This window comes from Miniopterus schreibersii (assembly GCF_964146895.1).
Source record: "Miniopterus schreibersii genome assembly, chromosome: 8".
Taxonomy (NCBI): domain Eukaryota; kingdom Metazoa; phylum Chordata; class Mammalia; order Chiroptera; family Miniopteridae; genus Miniopterus; species Miniopterus schreibersii.
Window position 1 is genome coordinate 34,912,808 of NC_138109.1, and position 23,062 is coordinate 34,935,869.

A 23,062-nucleotide genomic window follows, 5' to 3' on the forward strand; every position below is an offset into this window, starting at 1 on the left:
TGGCAGGAAGAGTGATGGTTACAGTAAGCCAGAGTGGAGTCAGTGTTGGCCTCCAGGGAGCCACAGAGAGGATGACAAGTTGCAGAATGACAAGTTGCTGGAACCACGCAAATGGGGGGGGGGGCGCGCCACTGGACAGGATGGCCAGCATTCAAGTGAGCGTGCTCTGGCCCTGCTCAGCCCTCCAGCCCCATCGCTCACCATTGGGCTTCCTATACTGAGCTACCTGCTGGTTCTTCAACTCAGTCATACTCACCTTCTCCTTGGGGCTTTACAAAAAGGAACATTTTGTTCCTTTTACCTGAAACTATGTTCCCCTCCCTTTCCCCTCTCTTCTTTACTTAGCCTTGGTCTCTACATAGATAGGATTCTTCCAGGCATTCTTTATGTCTCCCCAGGTCTAGGTTGGGAGCCACTCTTAGGTGCTCCAGTGCACTGGGATTTAGTTCTGTGTATCACATATTGCAACTGCCTATTTCTATCACTTATCTTGTTAATGGTATGTCCCCCCGACTTTTGCCCAGAGGCTGAGGCTGCCCCCAGTGGACGCTCAGTGTCATTCTAGCAAGGATGGTTCAGAATCCAAGCCAGTGTATGCTGGGCATCCTCTGGAGCTTTCCTGCAGAGTCAGGGTTGGATTCTTAAAAAGTCTGAGCTAGACTGGACAGTGGGGTGAGCAGGAACCTGATGGTGAAGGGTCTTATATTTACAGCTAAGAAGTTGGAGCTGGCCCAGAAGGCCTTTTGCTGTCCCTGCTAACCAACCAGCCACCTGAACAGATAGGCACTGGATTCTAACAGGCTCCAGGCTTTATCCTCAGTTACCATGACAACCAGGCTTCCCAGTGATGGATGGTATTGATTGACTGACAGCTCCTGGTGTCTTGGCTCTGTCCCCACTCCCCTTAAGTCATTTGCATACACATGGAATTGAGAGATACTCAGTACCATCCTTCTGATTTTGTCTTGATTTTCAATCTCTGCCTCTATCACTGAAAACAGCCTCAGCCTTTAAGGAGAAAAGGTGTGATGATGTCAGAATTACTCCCAGAGCTATTCTTAGCTCTCTCTCCCATAGGTGATACAATATGCCTCTGGACACAGACTTTGGTTCAATCACAGATCTACTATTTACTCATTGTATGATTTTTGGGCAAGTGACAAACTATCGAAGCCTCTGTTTACTCATCTCTAAAATAGGGATAATTGTACCTGTTTGTGGAGTGATACATGACTGTTAAATAAGATAACACATGGGAAAACTTTACCTAGCACATAATGATACTTACCAAATGTGAGTGTCCCCTGGATCGTCTTCACTCATTCATGGCTTAAGCGCTTATACGGTAGAAATGTTAGGAAAATGTGTTTTTACAGCCTCCTCAGCCTCCCTTATTCTCTCATTTTCCAGATTCAGAGTCAGGAATGAAGAGCTCAATCTATGGGTGCTGCAGCATTTCTAGCAACAGTAATAATAGTAATGTTTGACTGTTTTGCTAGCTCTGAGCCAGGCACTATCCCCAGTACTGCCCATGGCATGGCTTAATTCTTAACTCCCGCAACAACCCTATGAGGTAGACACTATTAAAGTCCCCATCTTCCAGATGAGAAAACTGTGGCACAGAGGGGTTAAACAATTTACCCAGACAGAAAGCGAGCATGGTAAATTCCAGCTCAGGCCGCCTCCAGTTGAGAGCCTGGCCTCCAGCTGTGCTACCTCTTGTCATGATGAAAAGCATCTAGAAGGGCCAGAGTCCCTGAAGATGGCCCTGGTCAGGCAGGAGGAGACCTGAGACTGCAGCCCCAACATTGCCCATTGGGAGCATGGGTTCCTGTCTCTGCCTGAGCTGCTTTGTAGAATGAGGTGGTCATGCAGTGAGGGGCTTGGTGAGGCCGTGGCTATTCAGTGCCACATGGCGAACATTCCTCTGCAGAGTAACACCAATGGGATGAGATGGACCGTGCACTCAGTGTGGGTGTAGCCTACCTGACTTCAAACCTCTACTGCAGACTTCTAGTCATGGAACTTCGGGCAGGTTACCCAACAATAATAGCTAAGGTTTTGTCCACACTTCATTGCCCCAGACACTGTTCTTAGGGACTTATATGTAGAAACTATCATCGCCTCCATCTTACAAATGGAGAAAATGAGGCCCAAAGAGGTTCAGTCACTTACCCCAAGGCATGCTGTGAGTGAATGGCAGAACTGACTCCACTATTAACCCCCATAGTCACTGCCTTTTGCAACCCGTAGGCCTGTAAAATGGGTAAATCCAGCCCCGTAAGATTGTTGCAAGCCTCCAATGAGATAATGCAGATGAAAGTGCTTTATGAAATATCAACTCTTTTTAAAAAAATATATCTTTATTGATTTCAGAGAGAGGAAGGGAGAGGAGAGAGAGAGAGAGAGAGAGAGAGAAACAGAAACATCAATGATGAGAGAGTTGTCATTGATGGGCTGCCTCCTGCCCGTCCCCAACTGGGGATCGAGCCTGCAACCCAGGCATGTGCCCTGACCTGGAATTGAACCTCGATCTCCTGGATCCTAGGCCGATGCTCAACTGCTGAGCCACACCCTGCTGGGCAAAATATCAACTCTTAATCAAGCATGAGCAATAACAAAGATGTGATTTGCACTGTCAACCAGAAGACAGGTGACTCCCAAACATTTTAGAGGTGTTGTCGAGATAGGTTGGACTCAGCCCATCTCTGAGCACTTCTGAAGGCTTGTCACATACCAGGCTCTGTGCTGATCCTTGTAAACCCAAGAGATGACTTTATAAGTTTGCAGAATAATTGGAGGGACAGACAAGAAACTGACAATTATTAGGCTATGCTAACTACTATACTGGAGGGAAGCTTTGGATACCATGGGGAACATGCAGGGATATTGTGGGGACACAGACAGGGTGCTCAGGAATCAGGGAAGGTTTTCAAGAGCTGAGTGGAGCAACTCAATGAAAGAGGTGTGGGGACTCTATAGTCAGAGGGAACAGCATATGCAAAGGCACAGAGGTGCTTATACTATTATTTCCAGGTGGTTGGAAATAAACAGAAGCACAGAAGGAGCAGGTAAATTAGCTAACACTTCCCAGCTCATCCAACCACAGACTAGTCATCTTTTCCAGTGTTATGACATGAAATAGACCATATGATTCTTCCTTTCCATTCTGAGGCTGTCTTTGGGCTCAACCAATATAGCAAAGCTGCACAGCAGATAAATCACAGCATCCAGAATGGCATTTGTTTGTTGCAAAGAGATAAATAATGCATTACACCTGCTGTTTTCCACCCGATGCTTTTAATCTGAGGAACGACAGAAACTTGCTGCGTTCTGCCACCTCAGAAGTCAGGCTGCCTGGTTCTGCCTCTGAGCCACATGGATGCAGCATCTCCACACAGGCTTGAGGACAACTCCCGCACCTGCACCACAGCCAGGGCAAGGTGGGGGCAAGCAGTAGACATGGTGACCAGGGACAGTCCTCTGGGCTCCTGGCTGCCAGGTGGGCACAACAGCAGCTCCTCTTGGGACCTGATGAAAGTGGGAAGTGGCCCACAGGTCTCCCAGTGCTCCCTGACTGATCTGCATCTTCTTTTCACTCTCGAGTTTAGATCATATTGGCCTTTCTGAGCAGATTCTCGCTGCTGGGGATGCAAGGCCTTCACATGATCTCCCTATGCTCTCAATGAACTCTTCGCTTTGTCTGGGCCATCCCTACTCATCCTTTCAGGCTTGCCTCTGGTGTCTTTCCTCTGATCCCCAAGGAAGGCTTTCCTGACTCTGCAGCCTTCATTCAAAGTCCTCATCACACGGTGCAATAACTGTTTACTTGTCTACTGCTCCACACTTGGCTGTGAGCTCACTGAGAACAAGCACTCCCCTTAGTCTTCTATTTTCCAGATGCCTGGCACGCAGCAAGAATCTTGCGGAATCTTGGCTTTAGAGGAGACCTTAAAAGACCACTGGTCAGTTCTCCAAACCCTTCCACTGTGCCTCTCAAAGGCAAACAGCAGCCTCTGCTTGATACCCTCCAGGAGCGGGGAGCTCACGGCCTTCTGAAACAACTCATACCTCCTTGGCCTCTGACTGTCATGACAATTGACCTTTATGTTGAGCCTAAACCCATCTCCCTGTAGCTTCTGTGCTTTTGGTCCCTGTTCTTTCCCTTGTGACCACATAAACAAGCCTAATTCCTCTTCTTCAAGACAGCTCTCTCTGGAGACTTGAATCCAGGTGTCCTGGTCTCTCTGAAAGCGAGATCTTTCTCCCCTTGTTCAGGTAAACAGCCCCGTCCCCTCAGACATTCCCAAAAGGGAATGCCTTTGAATTTCTTCATGCTCATCCTTACGCTTTTTCTCCTCCGATCATTGTCTACTTTTATTGATTAACAACATCTTAAATGTACACTGCATTCTTGTTACTGACAGGGACAGTGTTGCACAGGTCTCTAGAACTTACTCATCTTGCATAATTTAAACTGTATGCCTGCTGATTAGCAACCCCTCATTCTCCCTCCCCCCAACCCCTGACAACCACCGTTCTACTCCGATTCCATGAGTGTGAGTATTTTACATACCTCATCTAGGAGGAATTTGTCCTGTGACTGCTTATTTCACTTAGCATGATGCCCTCAAGGTTCCGCCGTGTTGTTGTGTATGGCAGCATTTCCTTCTTTTTTTTTTTTTTTAGGCTGAATAATGTCTAACAAATATCCTTTTTCTTATTTCCCTTTAAAAGTGTGGCTCTCAGCACTGTTCCCAGGCTCTGAGTTTCTCTAACCTGCATTGAGAGAGAGTAAGATTATCCCTTCCTTTATTTCACTGATTATAATTTTCACCTGTCTTCGTTACCCCACTGAGCTGGGTTATCTACAACTAGGGCCTTTTGTCTTGTTCTCCTGCTAAGCAGTGTCCTTTGCTTCCTGAGCTCCTGTACTGGTATTTTGTCCCCAGGGTAGGATGTTACAGCTTTCCCAACCAAATCTCATTTTGCTACCCTTGGTCTGTCTACCCATTCCGCCTTCTGAGGGCTTTTGGGATCCTGAGTCTTTATCTGAGTTATCCTTCTCTCTTCCTAGCCTCTCCTTCTGGGTAAGATACAATAAGCCTGACTCCTAAGCCCATATCCAAGGCACCGACGAAGGCTTTGGCCGAGGCAGGGCAGAGGCCAGCGCTCTGCAGCAGGCCACCAGAGGTTCTCTGTAGGACCACGGGACTCAACATCTGGTCCTGTCTGTGCTGCATAGGAACCACCTATGATAAATCATCTTTAAAATACAGATTGTTGATGACTCAGAAATACAGAATCAGCATTGAAAGAAGTGGGGCCTGGGAACCTGTATTTTTAATAAGCTCTCAGGTGATCTCAACGTGTAGCCACGCTAGGGAATCATCAACTCCAGAGTTCGCTGAGTTCAAAAGCCACAACCAATGCCAGGTTGATCTGGTCCAAAGCTGACATCTCAGGTGTCCAGCCTGATGAGGCGGGGCAGAGCTACAGCCAAGCACTGCCTGGTTCTATGAACATAGCCCACCCATGCTGCACACCCACCTGGGCAAGCGCTGCACAGCTGCTCCAGGCTTTTCTCTGCTCTTTCCTCCCTCTGCCTCCTCTGCTCTCAGCTTCCCTCTCTCTGGCTCTGTGTCTTGGATTTTGGAACCATGTTTGAACCCCTGTGCCCCGACCCCAGTTCACCAGGGGTGCTCTGTAGACAGCTCTGGTTTGTTCGCCCCCATGGCTCCCACAGAGACTCCTCTTCTAGCCCTGGTACCATACTGAAACAAGCCACTGCTGGGTATAAATTAGTCTTCATTTAATACGTGGTCCACGCCTGTGGCTGCTCAAGGCTAGGACCTTACTTATTCAGATTCACGTCATCTTCAGATTAGTTTTGTTCTCACAGGGTCTACATTGCCGCGAGCACAATATCCTGGGGTTGGTACATGGTAGGTGCTTCCTAAATTTTCCTGTCTGACAGCTTCTGCCCATGAATTCCTTTCATCCACTTTTGTTTACCACTGTTGAAGCACTTTTAGTCTGATGCAATAACTGGAAGTAGTGAAAATACCACAGGCTTCTAAGCGAGACCGACTTGAGTTTGAATCTCAGTCCCACCACTTTTCAGCTGTACGGCCTCACACGAGGTAATTAACCTTTACGAACGTAGGGCATCACAACGCAAATGAGAAGTGTGGGCTGGGTGTCTGAGGACACTTTCAGCTCTCACATTGTCACGGACCTGCCCTTTCTCACTGGTTCCCTACTTAGGGCTCCTCGGAAGGTAATTCTTTGCAGTCAAGCCGTGCTTTTCAAATCAAGCTGCAGGAATCTCTTCTCCCAGCAGCACGTGGCAGGCTGTCGGCAGTCCTCCTGAGCATAATCACTCCACAGGCATCCCCAGCCCCATTAATCAGCAGTCCTGTCACTTTAATTCAGCAGCACTCCACCACTCACCTAAGTAATTAATCTGGCTTCTGCCCGTGAATTCCTTTCATCCACTTTTGTTTACCACTGTTGAAGCACTTTTTAATCAAAACAATTAAATATGCTAAATCTTCCCCAATTAGTAATGCATTAAAAATCAAAAGTGCTTGAATGGAAATGGTGGAAGCAGCCCTTTGCCTGGTTCTGAGTGCTGGTGCTTGCAACGTCGCTTCTCCCAGGCACTTTCCACTCGGGGTTATTCAGAAACCACCGGGCACAGAGGCACGGAGGTGCACAGGGCTGCGGCTGAAGGGGGCCTCGGAGATAAACCAGTCCAACCAATTCTCTCTGTAAATGGGACACTGAGGCCCGGTGAGATCATGGGCCCTTTCTAAGCTCATAGAGGGTGTCATGATGGGGATTTTGTTTTGTTCTGTTTTGCTTTTTTAAAAAATACAATCTGTATATATTTAAGGTATGCAACATGACAATTTGATATGCAGATATAAAGTTAAATGATGACTAGACGAGCTAATTCACATATTTTCTCACATAGTTACCTTTTTTGTGTGTATGAGCGAGCCCCTGAAGACAGTATACTCCCTTTGCAAATATCCAGAATTCAATACGATGTTGTACCTTGGTCGTCAGGCTGTGCATTGAGTCTCTATACGCCCTCAGCCCACGTGGCTGAGCTGTGTTCCCGGGGACCACGGCTTCCTGCTTCCTGGGGCCACTGTTCTACCCTCTGCTTCTCCATATGTGACCGCATCAGATTCCACATATAAGTGAGATCATGCAGTATTTGTCTTTTTGTGTCTGGCCTATTTCACTTAGCATAATGCCCTCCAGGTTCATCCATGTTGCTACGAATGACAGGGTCTCTTTATTTTTTAAGGCTGAATGATATTTAATTTTATATGTGTGTGTGTGTGTGTATGGTGGGGCAAAAGTAAGTTTACAGTTGTGAGTATACAAAACACATAGGTTATTCTTGTATTATTATCTATTAATTATTGTATTATTTTCCATACAAATGACTGTGAACCTACTTTTGCCTCACCCTGTATATATTCACAATTTTTTTTATCCATTCACCTGCACAACTGAGATTTGAACGCAGGATTTCTGACTTCTAAGACTTTCCCATCAGAAGCCCTTACCAAAGGACTCACAGCCCTGGTTTCCTCCCTCGTTTTCTTCATTCGCCCATCACTGTTCTGAAAAAAGTTCCCGAGCTCCTCCTCCGCGGAGATGTTGCTCTGCTGTGCTGACAGGAGAGTGGGGGAGAAGATAAAAGCCCTTGAACTCGCGGAGTTTGCAGTTTAGTGTGGACGCAGGCAGGTAAAATTTGTTGCTGAACTCTCCCGTGAAAATATTCAATCCAACCCTCAGCTCAATTGAATTATAGCACTAAATGAATTTTCCTTTGTGGTTACCAGAATAATATAATAACATAATAATTATTATACACTTGCAGTTAATTAAAAGCAATGATATTTCAAAAATATAAACTTCAGTTTATACCTTCAGAAGACTTTTGCTGCAGAAAGAGTCGAGCTCTGCAGCAGTGATCCATGTCTTGCTCCAATCTGCTTTTCTAGCCTTATCTTGCCAGGCCGACCAAGGGATGGAAACCCAGCTCTGTTCATTTACAGGCTGTGGGATCAAGACTAAATGACTTTACTGTTTTGGATATTATGTTCCTCATCTGCAAAATGCAGGTTCCTCAGCGGGACAAATACAGAGATGTAGACAGATACAGAGATTGCAGATGTGGGACACACAGTTCTCCTGGGGTGAGAAGGCAAGCACACTCCCCTTGGAGAGATCTCCATCTTCTAACAGCACTCTGGCCTCTCTGGGGAGCAAAGAGAACTTGGGCAAAAAGAATCGTGACAACTCTGATCATTCAGGTTCAAACAAGGCACAATGGGAGATCTGAAGGAAGATGCAAGTATTCTGATCCAAAAATGCTTCCTGGCGTAAATGGCATCTGAATTGGAGCTTGAGTAGACTTTGGAAAGATAGCAAAAGGGAGAGAGAAAGGGGTAACATGTACAAAATTGCAGAGTGACAATGGTCCAGCACTGTGCAAGGCACAGAGGTATATGGAGATGGGTTAGCATCACTGCCCCAAGGAGGCTCAGGGGAGAATGTACACAGGAAAGGGACCTAGCACTTTGGAGCAACTAGTACATGCAATACATATTCCTTCTCATTTCAAGAATTATTTGGGCTGGAACCACACCAAAGAGAACACTGAGATTTGGGTAAAGGAGGTGGATTTCAACCCAGATGTCTTAGACTCCAAAACCAAAGCTAGCTTTTACTACTGTGAGCTGGTTGTACCATCATAACAGTCTTTCAGCATCTCAGCATTTTGCTTTTCTGTCTCCCTGCTGCAGGTGTCACCTATGAAGATGTCCAGACATGCTTCGGAGGGTCTTTTGGCCTTTCTTATGCCTTTTCGAGTGGCGTACTGATTGGAGGAGGTTTATCAGGAAAAGACTGTAAAAAATCTGGAGGTGGGAAAAGTGGTAAGTATGTGGTAAAGAGGCTTCCAGAAAGAAAAGCCAGACTTTTCCTTGAACACACAATCAAGGCATGGAAACGATTCCCTGCCTCCCCCTCCCTTTCCCCAGATTGATTCTATTCCAGCCAATGGTCAAACTGCATAGTTGCTAAATACCCCAAGCCAATGACCCATACTGGCTCCATTTTTGAATCCACCATGGATTGAGATCACCTTAGAAACACTTGACTTTGTATAACACACACTCCTAGATTTCAAACACTAGATAAAGATCTAAGGAAAACCTAGGATGAAAGAAATGTGTAGACAGAACCTGGCAAATCAACAGTTGAGAAAAAGGCCCCTCAGGATACGGTCCAGACGGAGGAAAGAATTCCCTGAGAGAGGAGAATTTGGTTACCAAGTCCAAGCTCAAAGAATAATTATTAGAGGAAGATTATACTGGAATATTTTGTGGCATTTCCTGAACAGGTCAATGTGAGTGTTGATGTATTTTCATTCATCATTCATCAAACACATATTGAGCATTTTTTTTCAGGTGAGAGACAAGAGAGAGCGCAGGGATGATGAAAGAGTTCATAGTGCAGTGGATGAGTTAGATACGAAATAGGTTCAAGTTACTCCCATTGCATTAGGCTACTCATGCCTCAGGGCCTTAACTCAAATTGCTACTTCTTTCTGATGCCCTCTCGTCCTCTCTCCATTTCCCTGCAAAGATTCATTTATTTTCCTAGAAAACTCACTTTTCTTCCTGAACAGTCCCCTACCCTACTGTAGATCTGACCGTGTCTTTCTCTGCACCCCTGCTGAGCCCCACAGAGACATTCACTGTTTAATTGAACCTCTTTGGCATATAGCAGGCACTGAGTAAGCATTTGACGTGTGAGTGAATAAATGAATGGATTACCATCCATTTCCCACCCTCTCCCTCCCCGGTGCTGGTGGGAGCACTGTCTGCTCTAACCCGGAGGACGGGTCTATTGCTAAGTCTTGCTCCTTCCCTTCTGCTTTGTCCTATTAGCTAACTAGTTAACAGAGTCAGGTAGGAGAATGGAAGACAGCTCTAAGGACGGCACGCAAACTTCGTCCCAAACCTCATTAGTGGCGCTTGCGAACCTGTCCTTAGGCTTTTTAGGAGATGAGCTAATGCAGTCACCCTCTTGATAGATAACGAAATTAAGAACATGGCTGTGGAGGACATCGTTGCTCGGGTGCGAGGCGGCAATTCTGGCCGGAGCGCCCACTTGGCTGAGAACTCCAGCATCATTTCGTATCGTTCCTGGGGGAGGTCATTAAAGTATAATCCTGCTGTTATTGATTTTGAGGTAAGTCTTTTCGCAGTTGAAGAAACTCTACGTCCATGAGGAATGAAAGTGAAACAGACCAGATCATTTCATATTTCTTATTAGGAACCCATCAGAGAACAAAATTAAATGTTAACAGCACACTGGACTGGTTGGTTGGTGGCCTCCCCACGCCTGATTCTAGGGAGCTCTCTAGGCCGCAAGAGAACTGAGACCAGAAGCATAATATCTGGCCAGGGCCTAGATTTACAGTAGTTGTCCCAGAATTTCTTTAGGATTGGGTGAAATTTTAAAAAAATGCTACTTTGTATTTATACATACAAGACTTAAAAAACACACATCTGTTAAATTGGAGGTGGGCAGACTTTTTCTATAAAGGAACAGATAGTGAGTATTTTAAGCTTTGTGAGCTACATCCCATTTCTGTTACACAGGTATTACTTCCCTTTTTTTTTTTTTTACAATCTTATAAAAATATAAAAGCCATTCTTAGTTCAAAGGCCATATGTGGGTGGAATGTGGTCCTGAGCTGTAATTGTAGTTTGCTGCCCCTGCTCTAAATGGTCTCATCCCTTCACCATGGCTTCAAGGACATGATTCTCCCCATTGAAAAGATCTGGAAACTGAGGCCCAAGGACTCAAGTGATTTGTTTAAGGTCCCAGAGCTCATATGCAGTAGTACCTGGATCTCAGACCTTTGGACTTCACATCCAGCTTTCATTTCCATCTATCCTAGTATCTTCCTTAGAGCCATGGTTATCAACCACTGGGGGCAATTTTGCTCACACCGGCAAATTTGGCCATGTCTGAAGACATTTTTGACTGTTACAACTAGGGGGTTATTGCTGCCATCTAGGGTGTAGATACCAGGGATGCCCCTAAACGTCCCTCAGTGCAAAGGATAGCCTCCACCACAAAGAAATATCTAGCCCTAAGTGTCAATAGTGCCAGCATTGAGAAACCCTGCCCAAATCCCTAACCTTACAAAGGGGGCAAAATTGTATTCAAACTACAAATAAGTAATGGTTCTACCAGTTGTCAAACTACTTCTATTCATATGCAAGGGTAATCCATTAAAAAAGTTATATTTGGGGCTTTTAAAGAAAATATTATTGTTTTCCTGCCTACTTTCTCCTGACCCTTGCCAATTTTCTACATATAAAGTTCCTCTTCTTAACATATGTACCAATAGCTAAACCTGAAAGTCTATTATAACACCCTGATGTCTATGAAGAAAGAGATAAAATGAATTAACCCCTATTTTAGCTCTTCACTAAGTAAGGGACCATTTTCACACACCTGTGATTCACATGAGGCCTGAAAATTGCTGTCATCAGGCTATTAGTGATTTGGGCAAAAACTGTAAAATTGATATCAGGAGTACTATATAAGCTTTCACAGACAAGAGGTGAATTTTTTGTTTGCCTCGAGCAAAACTTCCAAGGGGAAGACAGAAGGATTTGGAAAAGACAGAATGCCATCTTCTGGGAAAGAGAACTGGGTTTGGGGTGAGACAGATACAGTTTGGCTCATGGCTCAGCAACTTTTTGATGTGTAACCTTTGACAAGTTACTTCATTTTCTGAGCCCCATTTTCATGCCCTGTAACATGGGGATAACAGAGTGTTATGTCACAAGGTTAGGGAGAGAGAAGAAGGCACTTAGTAGATGTCAGTTGAAGAAACAGGCTCATAGAGATTAAGTGAGCTGGCCAAGGCTTGTGCCTGGTAAATGGCAGAGCCTAACCTGAGCCATGTCTGACTGACTCTAACACCCACAACCACAACCCATGTGACCCCTTAATGGCTTGGATTCCATGCATTAAGATGCTGGTGGGTTATAGAGCAAGGAAATGGCACAGCTGGAGCTGTGCTTTACAAAGGGAATGCTCACAGTGGCACGGAGGATGAATCGAAGGAGAGAGAGAGATTGGACAACGGGACCAGTTAGGGGTATTTGCAACCTGAGGGTCAGAGTGGAAACGGTTGCTCACCCACACATCCCAGAGCTTAGCAGTACTTCGTCATGGTAGACACTTAGGCTGAGTGAATATAGGAATCGTGTGATGTGATGATGTGATGCTGCTGTGTTATATATCACTATAAGTTACGTGTTAGGTTATCTTGTGTTGCTGTATCACACCACTTGCCTTCTCTGAACCCATTTTCTCATCTGCGAAATGGGAACAAGACCATTGCCAGTGTCTTTTCGAGCTCTAACATTCTAAGATTCTTCTCCTCCACCTCTCTTCCCTGCCGTAAGCCCCCACGGGCACCAAGGAGTTCTCTTTTTCTCTCACTGAGGGTTCTGGGAGAGGGAGGTGAGAGATGGGGGGAGGAGTGCTAAGCTCCACTGGAAGGTCAAAGGCAAGTTGCCTGGTAGTCCCAGGCTTTCCCTGGAACTAAGAGTCACCTTAACCAGGGCCACAGGGCAGCCCATGCTGCACTGACTTCCTAACAATGGGGCCACCTTGCTTGAGCTTCCAATAAGTTGTGTCCTTCCCTTGGCTGGAGGCCTGGCCACTCCTGACATGAGCAGCCCGATGACCTCAGCCACAGCCCCCAACCACAGGCCAAGGTCTGTTTGCCACAGGGCTCTCTGTACACATTTCCAGGAACCCATTCAAGGCTATGGCAATGCCCTCCATTGACTCAGGTTTTAGAGGAGTGAGGTCGCTCCAGTGTGGCTGTCCTCTCTCTGAATTTCCTGGTGACCCTGGCAAATGATTTCCTTCTGAGGGCCTTGGGTGACTGTCCTGTATAGAGATCTGGAAAAGAGTTTTCATTTTATGATTGCGTGTTGAAATACAGAGCATCAAGTGTGCTAAAGGTAACCATATGTACATAAAACTTGAAAAATATAGGCTTTTTTTTTTTTTTTTACTGTCATCACTTCTAACTAATAAAAATGGTGGTTTTACATTGTGCTTCCCTTTTGCAGTGGCATCTCACATTCATTATTTCTTTAGATCCTCATAAGAAATCTAGGACATAGGCTATAATTTCCATTTTGTGGATGCTGAGGCTCAGGTTGAGAGAAGGGCTGTTAGGAGTTGAGCCACAAAGCTAGGGAGTGAGCAGCATTTATTTAGCTTTTACTATGTGACAGGCTGTCCCCATCCATCGACTTTCACCCTCACAATAAACCTGAGAGGCAGGAATTTGTTCTCACTTTACAGATGAGGAGGGGAGGCTCCGTCTGTAACGTGGCCAAGACCACACAACTGGAAGCAGTGCAGCTGGGGTTTGAAGCCAGGTGTCCTGCCTGCACCTTCCCTGCTCTCTACACCTACGACAGTACTTCCCAACCTGGACGGCAACTTCATCCCCCAGGGGACATTTGGCAATGTCAGGAGACAGTTTTGGTTTGCACAACTAGGCGGTGATACTGGCTTCCAGTGCGTAAAGGCCAGAGAGGCTGCTAAACATCCTATAGTGCACAGGAATTGCAGCAAAGAATCACCCAGCTGGAAATTCCCTAGTGGCAAAGTTGAGAAGCCCTGGGCTGCGGTCATGCCTGGGACGGGGTGCCTCAAACGGAAATGACGCCCACCCTTCCCCGTACACGTAACCAGCAGTGACAGCATAACTGCCTGTCAAGGACTTTGCTAATTCCTACACTGAAGGTTGACAATCAACACACACACTCACACACATCCTTTACACTCTTCCCGGCTTCTACAAGTGCTGGAGATGAGTTGGCACAAATGGCTTTTGGGCTCTCATCTTCCTCTGAGATCTGGGAAAGATCTTTCACATATTTCAGAGTTAAGCAGGTCCACGTTCAGAGTGACTCTTGCACTTACTCGCATGATCCTGAGCTGGTCACTCAGAGTCTCCTGAGCCACCACTTCTTCATCCGTGGGCGGGACGTTTAGTTCCTGCTTCACGGAGGGGCTGCCAGCATCTGGTGCAGTGGGACGATGCTGGGTGCCCGGCTCTGCCTGTCCTGGAGCAGGCCCTCCAGGAACTGGATGGCCAGTTCTTGGGCTCTGGGGACCTGGATGAGCCCAGGGAGGGCCCTCTGTTCCTTTTGCGCCCACAGACAAAGCCTATCTACGAGGTGCTGCGGCACACAAACCTGGGACACATGGAGACCAAACGCCAGAACCTGCAGCGGGCCTTGGATCAGTACCTGATGGAATTCAATCCCTGCCGCTGCGGGCCCTGCTTCAACAATGGAGTGCCCATCCTCCAGGGCACCAGCTGCGAGTGCCAGTGTCCCCTGGGTCGTAAGGGCCTTGCCTGTGAACAAATGGAGCAAGAGGGTAAGTAAGGCTCACTCAGGTTCAAGCCCGGTCCAGCTCAGAGAGGCCAGTGCAGGGAGGGCTTTGGGGTTGCCAGTCTCTCCGTCCTGTGGTTCTGTGCCCTCTTGCCCATTACCCTGAAAATGCACATGCTGCCCTGGCCTGTATTGCTCAGTAGTTAGAGTGTCGGCCCTGGCATACCAAAGGATCATGGGTTCAATTCATGGTCAAGGGCGTGTACCTGGGTTGCAGGTTCCATCCCAGCCCCAGTCGGGGGTGCATGCAGGAAGCAACCAATCAATGTGTCTCTCTAACATCAATGCTTCTCTCTCTCTCTCTCCCCTCCCTGCCCCCCACCCTGAAACCACTGCTGCCAGTTTTCATCTGGGAACCACCTGTAAAAGGGGGATAATATTAGTATGCTCATGACAGGTTGTGCTGAGGATTAAACTAGCTCTAGCTGACAATGTGGCAGGCTCTGCTGTAATAAGTAAGAGGAAGAGAGAGCTCCATTGGTAGAGGATCTGACCTGGGTTGGCACCTTGTCTAAACCCCTCCCATGGGGGCTGAAGGGAGTACAAATTAAGGCGCAGCAAGCTGCCTGGCATCCTGCAGGAGGAATCCTGAGAGGGCTGAGCCACAATGGCGAGTGAATTCCAGAGTCTTGTTGTTGTTGTTGTTTGTTTCTTTGTTAACCCTCACCCAAGGATGTTTTTTCTATTGATTTTTAGAGAGAGTGGAAGGGAGGGAAGAAGGGGGAGGAAGAGAGAGAGAAACATTGATATGAGAGAGACACATCGATTGGCTGCCTCCAGCAAGCATTGCCATGGGTGCAAGGGATGGAACCTGCACCCCAGGCACATGGCCTTGACCAGGAATCGAACCCATGACCATTCTGTGCATGGGCCAATGCTCTAACCACTGGGCAACATTGTCCAGGGCAAATTCCAGAGTTTTTATGAAGGAGGTTGCAAAGAATAAAACCCAAGCAGACCAATCACAAGGGTCAAGCCTGGTACAATTTCCTCATGTGAACTGGACAAAGGTGCTGCCTGACAGGTGGGGAAATTGGAAGAAACAGAGAAAACCACTCAGGCCCAATACTGTCCAGCTCCAGGGCCCAAGGATTTCTTGACTTTTCAAGCAGAGTGTGGATGGGACTTCAGCCCCCACTTGCCCATTGGCCAGGCATCTTTCCCAGAGGAACCGAAGGTCAACGAGTAGGAGGAACAACTCACCCTAGTCTGTGCCAGGCACTATTACAACCCTCCATGTGCACTAACTATTTATTCCTCCAAGGATGTTATGAGATAAATACTATTACTAGCCCCATTTTACAGATGAGGAAACTGGAACAGGAGGAAGAAGCAATAACTTGCTCAAAGTCATTAGCCAGGATTAAGACCCAAGTGGTCAGGTGCTAGGACCCACACTCTTAACTGCTGCATTTTATTGATTTACATCCTAAGAGTCAGGACATTTGGGGAATGAGGGCAGAGATTCTAGATGGTTGCATTGACTATGATTTTGGGGAGTGGGGAGGGATGGAATGTCCCAGTTCGCAGTTATCAGCCTGACCTGGCTTAAATGGACAAATGTGAGTCCTGCCTGGGTAAGTAAAATTATAGCACATCAAGGAAGGGCCTCAGAACCAGTGACTTACTTGGATCCCTGTCCACACAGCATAGAGACAGGGAGAACAGGGAGTGAGAACTACCTAAACATGCCTCTCAGTGGTCCTATGCTGGGCTCAGAGCTGGTCCATTCTGAGTGATCTGTACACACAGTGGGCATTGGAGGAGGGGGACATGATGCCAAAGATATGGAGGGGGCTGGTGGGGCGCAAAGGCCTGGGTCCCCTCCTCACAGCCCCATTCCTCCTGCACAATTACATTCAATCAGTTGCAGGAAGCTCATGGTGTTCCTTTGACCTTGTTCCAAACAGGGTGTGGACATCAGGTGGCCTTGGGGCTATTAGACTGAACTTTAAACCTGATAGAGATCAATCTGGCAAAAAACCCTAAGGCTGGGGAGTCAGCCATCATGGAGACTCATAGAAGCAGGTCCCTGGGGGTCTTCCCAGCAAACCTTTGTCTGTGGGGACCGAGTCACAGAGGTGGGAGAAATAGCAAGGAAGAACCCTGTTGTGCCTGCCTCACCAGGGAGCATAATTACAGGGCCGGAAGGAACTTGAAGATAATCTAATCCAGTGATAGTCACACTGGGATCTGAGGAAACTTGGGGCCTTAAGGGCTGCCCCAGGGGAGCAGGGCCAACCTGATAGACACCCCAGCTTCAAACAGAAGAGCTCTACTCCCATCTGACTTCCATGTTGGGGTTCATTTCAGAAAATACCCCACAATAATGAAAAGCATAATGATGGAAAAATCCCACCGGATTAGTCCATCCGTCTCATTTTGCAGAGGTGAAAACTCAGGCTGAGAGGGGAGACGAGCTTGCCCGAAGACACAGAGCCGGGAGGAGGCAGCAGCCCCAGGCTAGGGGGTTGCATGAGCCGGATTTCCAGAGGCGCACAGTCGGTGCGTGTGTCCTGACGCTCTGAGCAGAGAGCCTGTCACCCACCCTGGCCCCCTTGTTAGAGCCTTGGGGGGTCTGATTTACAGCCCTCATTCAGAAGCCCAGCAATGCTTTCCGCAGGGGTGTCGTGAACCCCAGCTGGGCTCTGCTCCCTGCCCCTCACACCATCCGTCGGAGTGCCTTTCTTCCAGAGGGACATCCTCCCTGCTTTACTCTGCTAGCCACCTTCCATGGAACCACAGACTCCGGTTTCATGAGATGGGCTCCCAGGGGCCCCTGCTCACTCCGTCCAGAGTTTCAGATTAAGTGTGAGGTGGCGAGCTCGGTGGCTACCTCAGCATTGCCCCGAGGAGAGGTTGCGGAGCCCTCTGGGCGGCGGCGAGCTGCTGCTTGTGTGCTAACCTTGCCCCCCGGGAATGATCTTTGCAGGGGCCAAGGCGGCCGGCGGCTGGAGCTGCTGGGGCTCCTGGTCTGCCTGCTCGGCGGGCGCTCGGGAAAGGAGGAGGGAGTGCAACAACCCGCCGCCCAGGAACGGGGGCGCCGCGTGTCCAGGCCGGAGCGTGCAGGCCCAGCCTTGCTGAGGGCCTCCGGGCACAGGCTGGGGCCACACGACCGATGTCACCACCTGCATCCGCCACTGGATAGTGACTTCTTGCAGCTGAGAGTACGCGCCAATCAACATGGACTTCTTCTTTGTCCTGCCAGCTCTCAGGCTTAAGACCTGGCTGTGCCATCTAAACGAACTGTTCTGTTCCCCACAAAACTCAGTCATTCAACAACTAGGGGCTGAGTGTTAACCAGAGTCTCGGTCCTGCTCACAGCACATTGGATCATCCAAAGAAAGGAGACATCTCAACCCATGTCTTAGAAGAACTTCTCGGGTGTTGGAGGTTAGGGGTACAAAGCAGGCACAGGCTCTTGAAACAATCAAGGCCAATAAAACCAAGTTTGATGAGAATTATCTTGGTTCTTTGATAATATTTGTTCATTCATGGAATGATTATTAGCTGGTAGGATAAGCAGACAGTGAAATAATGAGAAAAAATTAAAGATTGACTTGAGTTCCTTCCATTTTCCTTCATTTCCACTCAACATTTTCTTGTATTCCTTCAAGTAATGTCTTGTTTGCTTAAGTTCTTACCACAATATCACATTTCCCCAATTATTTTCTCACACTGTTCTCTTCCTTCATTGCGTTTTTCAGAATCAGTAATTCTGTATTGTCGCCCATATCTCCGGTGACTATTTATGGCCCACCTGCCCATCCTGAGGGCAGGGGTTAGCTATGTTGGGTTCAGCACTGTATCTCCAGAGGCCAGGGCTGTGCCTTGAGCTGGGAGGGACCTAACCAGCGTCTATGGATGAAGTGAGGGACTGAGCTCAAGAAACAGTTCAAAGATGGGGTCCATATTGGTCAGGCTCCCAGAGCAGAGCATCCGTTGGAGGGGCCAACCAATAACGACCAGTGCACCTTCCCTGCCATACCTGCGGGGCAGCCCACCAGCCAAACTCAGTATCCCTCAGCACTCCCGTCAGTCACGCCTCAAAGAGAGAATGTGTTGTGTTGTACTGATCTTTCTGTTTACCTATAAGTTTCTCCTATAGATTGTGAGCTCCTTAAAGGTAGAATTTGTATTCCCAGTCAGTACAAGAAACATCTGTTGATATACATATATATCTACCCTATCTTTCCAGAATCCTCAATCATTTTAGGATAATAATAAGACTTATATAGACATGATTCAATTAGAATGGGTTTTAGGGACACAGGAAATTAATTGCTGAGTTAAGGCCCAAATATGTGGCACACAAAAAAAGTGCCAAGGGAGGCCAGGTGGGAGAGAGACTGATCCCTTCATGTGTATTTTATATATGGGATGGGGCTTGACCCAGACCTTGAAGGATTTTTTAAGGCAAAGAGGGAAGAGACGTTTAAGAGAGAAATTCAGCATGTGACAAAGTTCAAAGGTAAGAAAGGACGTTGGGGGTGTGCGTAGGTGTTGGGAATGGGAGTGGGGAAGATGGTGAATGTAAATAAATAAGTTATATAAAATACTTAAAACAATGTCACATACAAAATTATTGGCATCACCCTTAGTATTATTATTGTTACTTTAATTAAAACTTTTAGTTCAAAAGTTTATTCCTACACTCTTTAGATCTTCTATCTGAAAGAAGAAAAAAAGAAGACTCCCTTATTGCTTTTCATCCTGTTGTTAATTTGCTTTTTAAGTTAATTTACGCTACTAATTAATTTTCATTAATTATTTACTGGGGAGTGGTAGTTACATGCTAGAATGTGGTGGGAGGCCGGACTGGCCAGGATCACCTGTGAGCGAAGACCACCAGCTGAGCGATGCCAATCTATCTGCCATCTGAGCCAGAGAACCGAGGCCAGTGTCTGTCCCTCTGCAGATGCTGCACCCCCTGGCAGTTTTAGAAATGAAAATACAGCTGCAGTTCAGCAGCAGCAGCCCTTTCCCTCTTCAGGAATGCCCCGCTCCTCTCTCTCCGAGCAAAAGGTAAAAAGCTCGTCAAACGTATTCTCCCTCAGGTCCTTTCAGGAGATCTATAGTCTAAGGTTTTATAGGTAGTGGGTGTAAAAACATGGTTTAAAGATATAATCTTCAGCTTGACACGGCGTCTTTTGAAAAGTAAATTAATGATAGAATGAAAAGCAATAAGGAGATGCTTTTTTCTATTTTCCCCCTTTGAGATAGAGGAAGATCTAAAGCATTCAGCACTCAATGAATCTCCTCTGAACTACATGCCTTTAGGGTGAGGAAAATGGACAGAGAGAAAGGGTAGGCTTCAAACACCACATTGCAGAAATGAGAGATGGCAGCGGGAAGCCATGGGGCTGTGCGAGGAAGGGGCTGTGTTGCAGCTCAGCAAAGGGCACTTGTTTTCCATGAGGGCCATCCAGGCTCCTACCCCTTCACTGGGGAATGGGTGAGCTCTTGTGCCAGGCCCCGTGCTGGGTGCCAGAGGTACAGAAATGAATCAGACATGGTCCTGGCCCTGGAAGAACGCTTGGTCTGGGAGAGGCTGTGAACCATGGTCCCGTAATGACTAGCCCTTGGCACTCTCTCTGACTTTGTTTTTTTCCCTCACTCATGCTCCAACCACTCAAGTCTTTGTGCTGTTCCTCACACACGCCCAGCTCTCTCATGCCTCAGGACCTTTGCACTTGCTGTCCCCTCTGACTAAAATGCTCATCACCAAAATGAGCTCACCCAAGACTCACTCCCTTGTTTCATTCAAGTCTCTGTCAAATATTACCCCTCCAAATACCTTACCCTCATTTATTTTATGGCACTTATCACTGTCTGAGATTATAACTTTGTTTATCTCCCCCATCCCCTGTATCCCTCCCCTTTAATATACAATTTTTTTCATGGCTAGATCCCCAGTACCTAGAATAGTATTTGGTCTTAATAGGGGTTCAATAAATATTTGTTGAATGAATGAACTATTTCCAATTTAGTTCTCTAAATAGGTTATGTCTTCCTTGTTCCCTCCGGGCCTTTGCACATGCTACCCAGGAAGCATCCTTGCCTGCCGGCTCCCACCTTCTCCCATCTCTCACCAAGGGTCTTCAGGGTACAGGTTAAGTGTTCATTCACCCAGAAAGCTAACCCTGACCCCTTCCATTCTCCCACACTGCATCAGGTGCTGCCCCTCACACGGCTCTGTATTCAAGCGTTTTACATACCCCACCACTGTAGCCTACTTGTATGCTCCCCACCCAGGGACTTCCTACAGGGTGGATGGGGACCCATACGTACTTCTGGAGCCCCAGCACCTAGCATAGTGTTTGGAGCTTCCCCTTAAAAGCCTGTTGGCTGCTGTTCTCTCTCTGGTCCCTCTATGCTAGAGCAGCGATTTGCTACCTTTTTCATTGCTTGGCACATATAAACTAATTACTGCATCTGCAGCACATCACAAAATATTATATTTTTTGCTGATCTTACAAAAAAAGGTATAATTTTGATTCACTCACACTGGACACCTATTGTGGTATTGACTGTTGTCATTTTTTAATTTGACAATCTAAGGAAAAAGAGATCAGTGCTCCTGACTAAATAGTCAGATATTGCAGATTTTAAAAATTCTTTGAAACAGGCTTCGCATGTAATGTGCGAGAGTTTGTCAGAGAGAACCCCACGGAAGATGCTTTCCCAGGACTCCTGCGTCCTGTCACCTTCCGGGGCATGGAGGAGAGCCCACACCACCCTAGAGGCTGCACACATTAAAGAGTGAGCCTGCCTTTCCCGCCTTAGTGAAGGAAAGCCCATCGACTCACGTTAAAAATTCTGCATTCATGGCCTTGGGATTTCCCTACCAATCCCTGGGAGAGATAAAGGAAAATATGTTTCCCTTCTATGTTAACAGCTTAAAATGTGAGACAAATCTTCCCATCCTAACCTATTTTTAACAAATAGACTTTGCTGTCCAGCTGCCTGACACATGTCTGACGGATCTATTTATCCATTCTATTTCTTTAGAGATAGCAGCTAAGAAGTTTTATCTATTATTTGCCTCCCTCCCCCATTCCCATTTTCCTAACCAAGCCTGTGGAGCAAGCAGTTGATGGATGGATGGTGTTTGGGATAAAAGGCGCCGGAATCAGATAGTTTTCAGGATATGAACAAACTGGCTTATTAACAAGGAGGCCCGTCTGGCAGGAGGTGGTGGGGGATGGAGGAGGGGGCACCAGACAATGGTCAGTGATGGATGAAGGAACACCTGGGGTTGCAAGGTGTAGACGTGAGATAACCGATGGACACAGCCACGGATAATGGGAGCACCCAGGCTCTGGAGCAGCCTCCTGCACAGGGGTGAATGTCAGGCCAGCCACCTGACTGCCCCTGAAAGCCTCCAAGCATTCCCCACTGCAAACACAACCCCTGTTTCTTCTTTTCTTTCTGTAAAATGCAATCTTATGATGCAAGGCAGGGTGGAAACAAAGGTCGGGGACAGATCTTAGGCAGGGCTGGATGTCCGGCACCCTGGAACTGCAAAGCAGCTGCGCATCCACCGCGTGCCAGGCACTGTGGGGCGATAGCAATCCCTTTGCTTCTGGCTGAGCTTCCCCACTCCCGGACGCCATACGCCGGGCCTTTCTGCGCCTCTTCTGCGCCCCGCTGTACCGGGAAGCTGGAGAGGCGGGCAGCCCTGCCCCTTTCAAGCTGTGTGGTCTTGGGCGAGTCGCTTAGCGTCTCGGAGGCTCCGGCTCATCACCTGTCAGAGGCAGGTAACAAATCCTTGCTCTTGCTCGCATGGGGACGATTCACGCTGGATTAGGTGTGTGGACGTTCTTTGTCACTAGTAAAGCCCTCTGCAAATATTAGTTATTATGCTGCTACATTTTTCCTTAATAACCCAGAGCTTGGCATAAAATAGCTCTCTATGTCCCTTGTTAATACATCTTCTGGGTGCTGAGCTATTCTATGCCTTCCTTGTTCTCATGTGTTGTAGTGGGTTTCACATTGAAACCCTGTCTTTAAAGCACTTTCCAAATGACTTTAAGAAGACAAACAAACCATCCACAGCTCTTGTTGATTTTTTGCGCATCCCTGGAAACAGTGATGTCCAGGATTCAGCTAACTGTGGAGGGCTGGCTTTGCCCAGTTCACAGAATGCTCACAGAGCCCGAGAGGCTGCTACTGTCACCATCCCCATTTTACAGTTAAGGAAACAGAGGCACAGAGGGGTGCGTAACTTGCATAAGACCACGAAGCCAGTTAGTCACAGCGCCGGGCCATGTCTCGAATGAAGCAGCCTGGCACCAGGGCACAGACTTCTAAGCGCTTTGCTCACTCCTTGGCCTCTGTGATTCCAGTTCTGCCTGAGAGGCTGTGCTGCCCCTGGGTATCCCAGTGAACCCGCCTCTGAGTTCCCAAGTACCTCAGTACTGGAATCTGGCCAACATTTAAAAAAGACAACTCAGGCCTGGCCGGCATGGCTCAGGGGTTGAGCGTCGACCTAGGATCCAGGAGACCGAGGTTAATTC

The 23,062-nt window shown here is 47.4% G+C and overlaps 1 protein-coding gene across 1 annotated transcript in view; it reads left to right on the plus strand.

The window, feature by feature from the left end:
• C8A (complement C8 alpha chain) overlaps window positions 1-18,004 on the plus strand; it is a 55,380-nt gene extending 37,376 nt beyond the window's left edge. The window contains exons 8-11 of the mRNA XM_081146107.1: window positions 8,832-8,963; window positions 10,127-10,284; window positions 14,307-14,529; window positions 17,476-18,004. Of these exons, the coding sequence (XP_081002233.1) occupies window positions 8,832-8,963; window positions 10,127-10,284; window positions 14,307-14,529; window positions 17,476-17,627 (665 nt within the window). The 3' untranslated portion in view covers window positions 17,628-18,004. The remainder of the gene's footprint in view (window positions 1-8,831; window positions 8,964-10,126; window positions 10,285-14,306; window positions 14,530-17,475) is intronic.
• The last annotated feature ends 5,058 nt before the right edge of the window (window positions 18,005-23,062 follow it).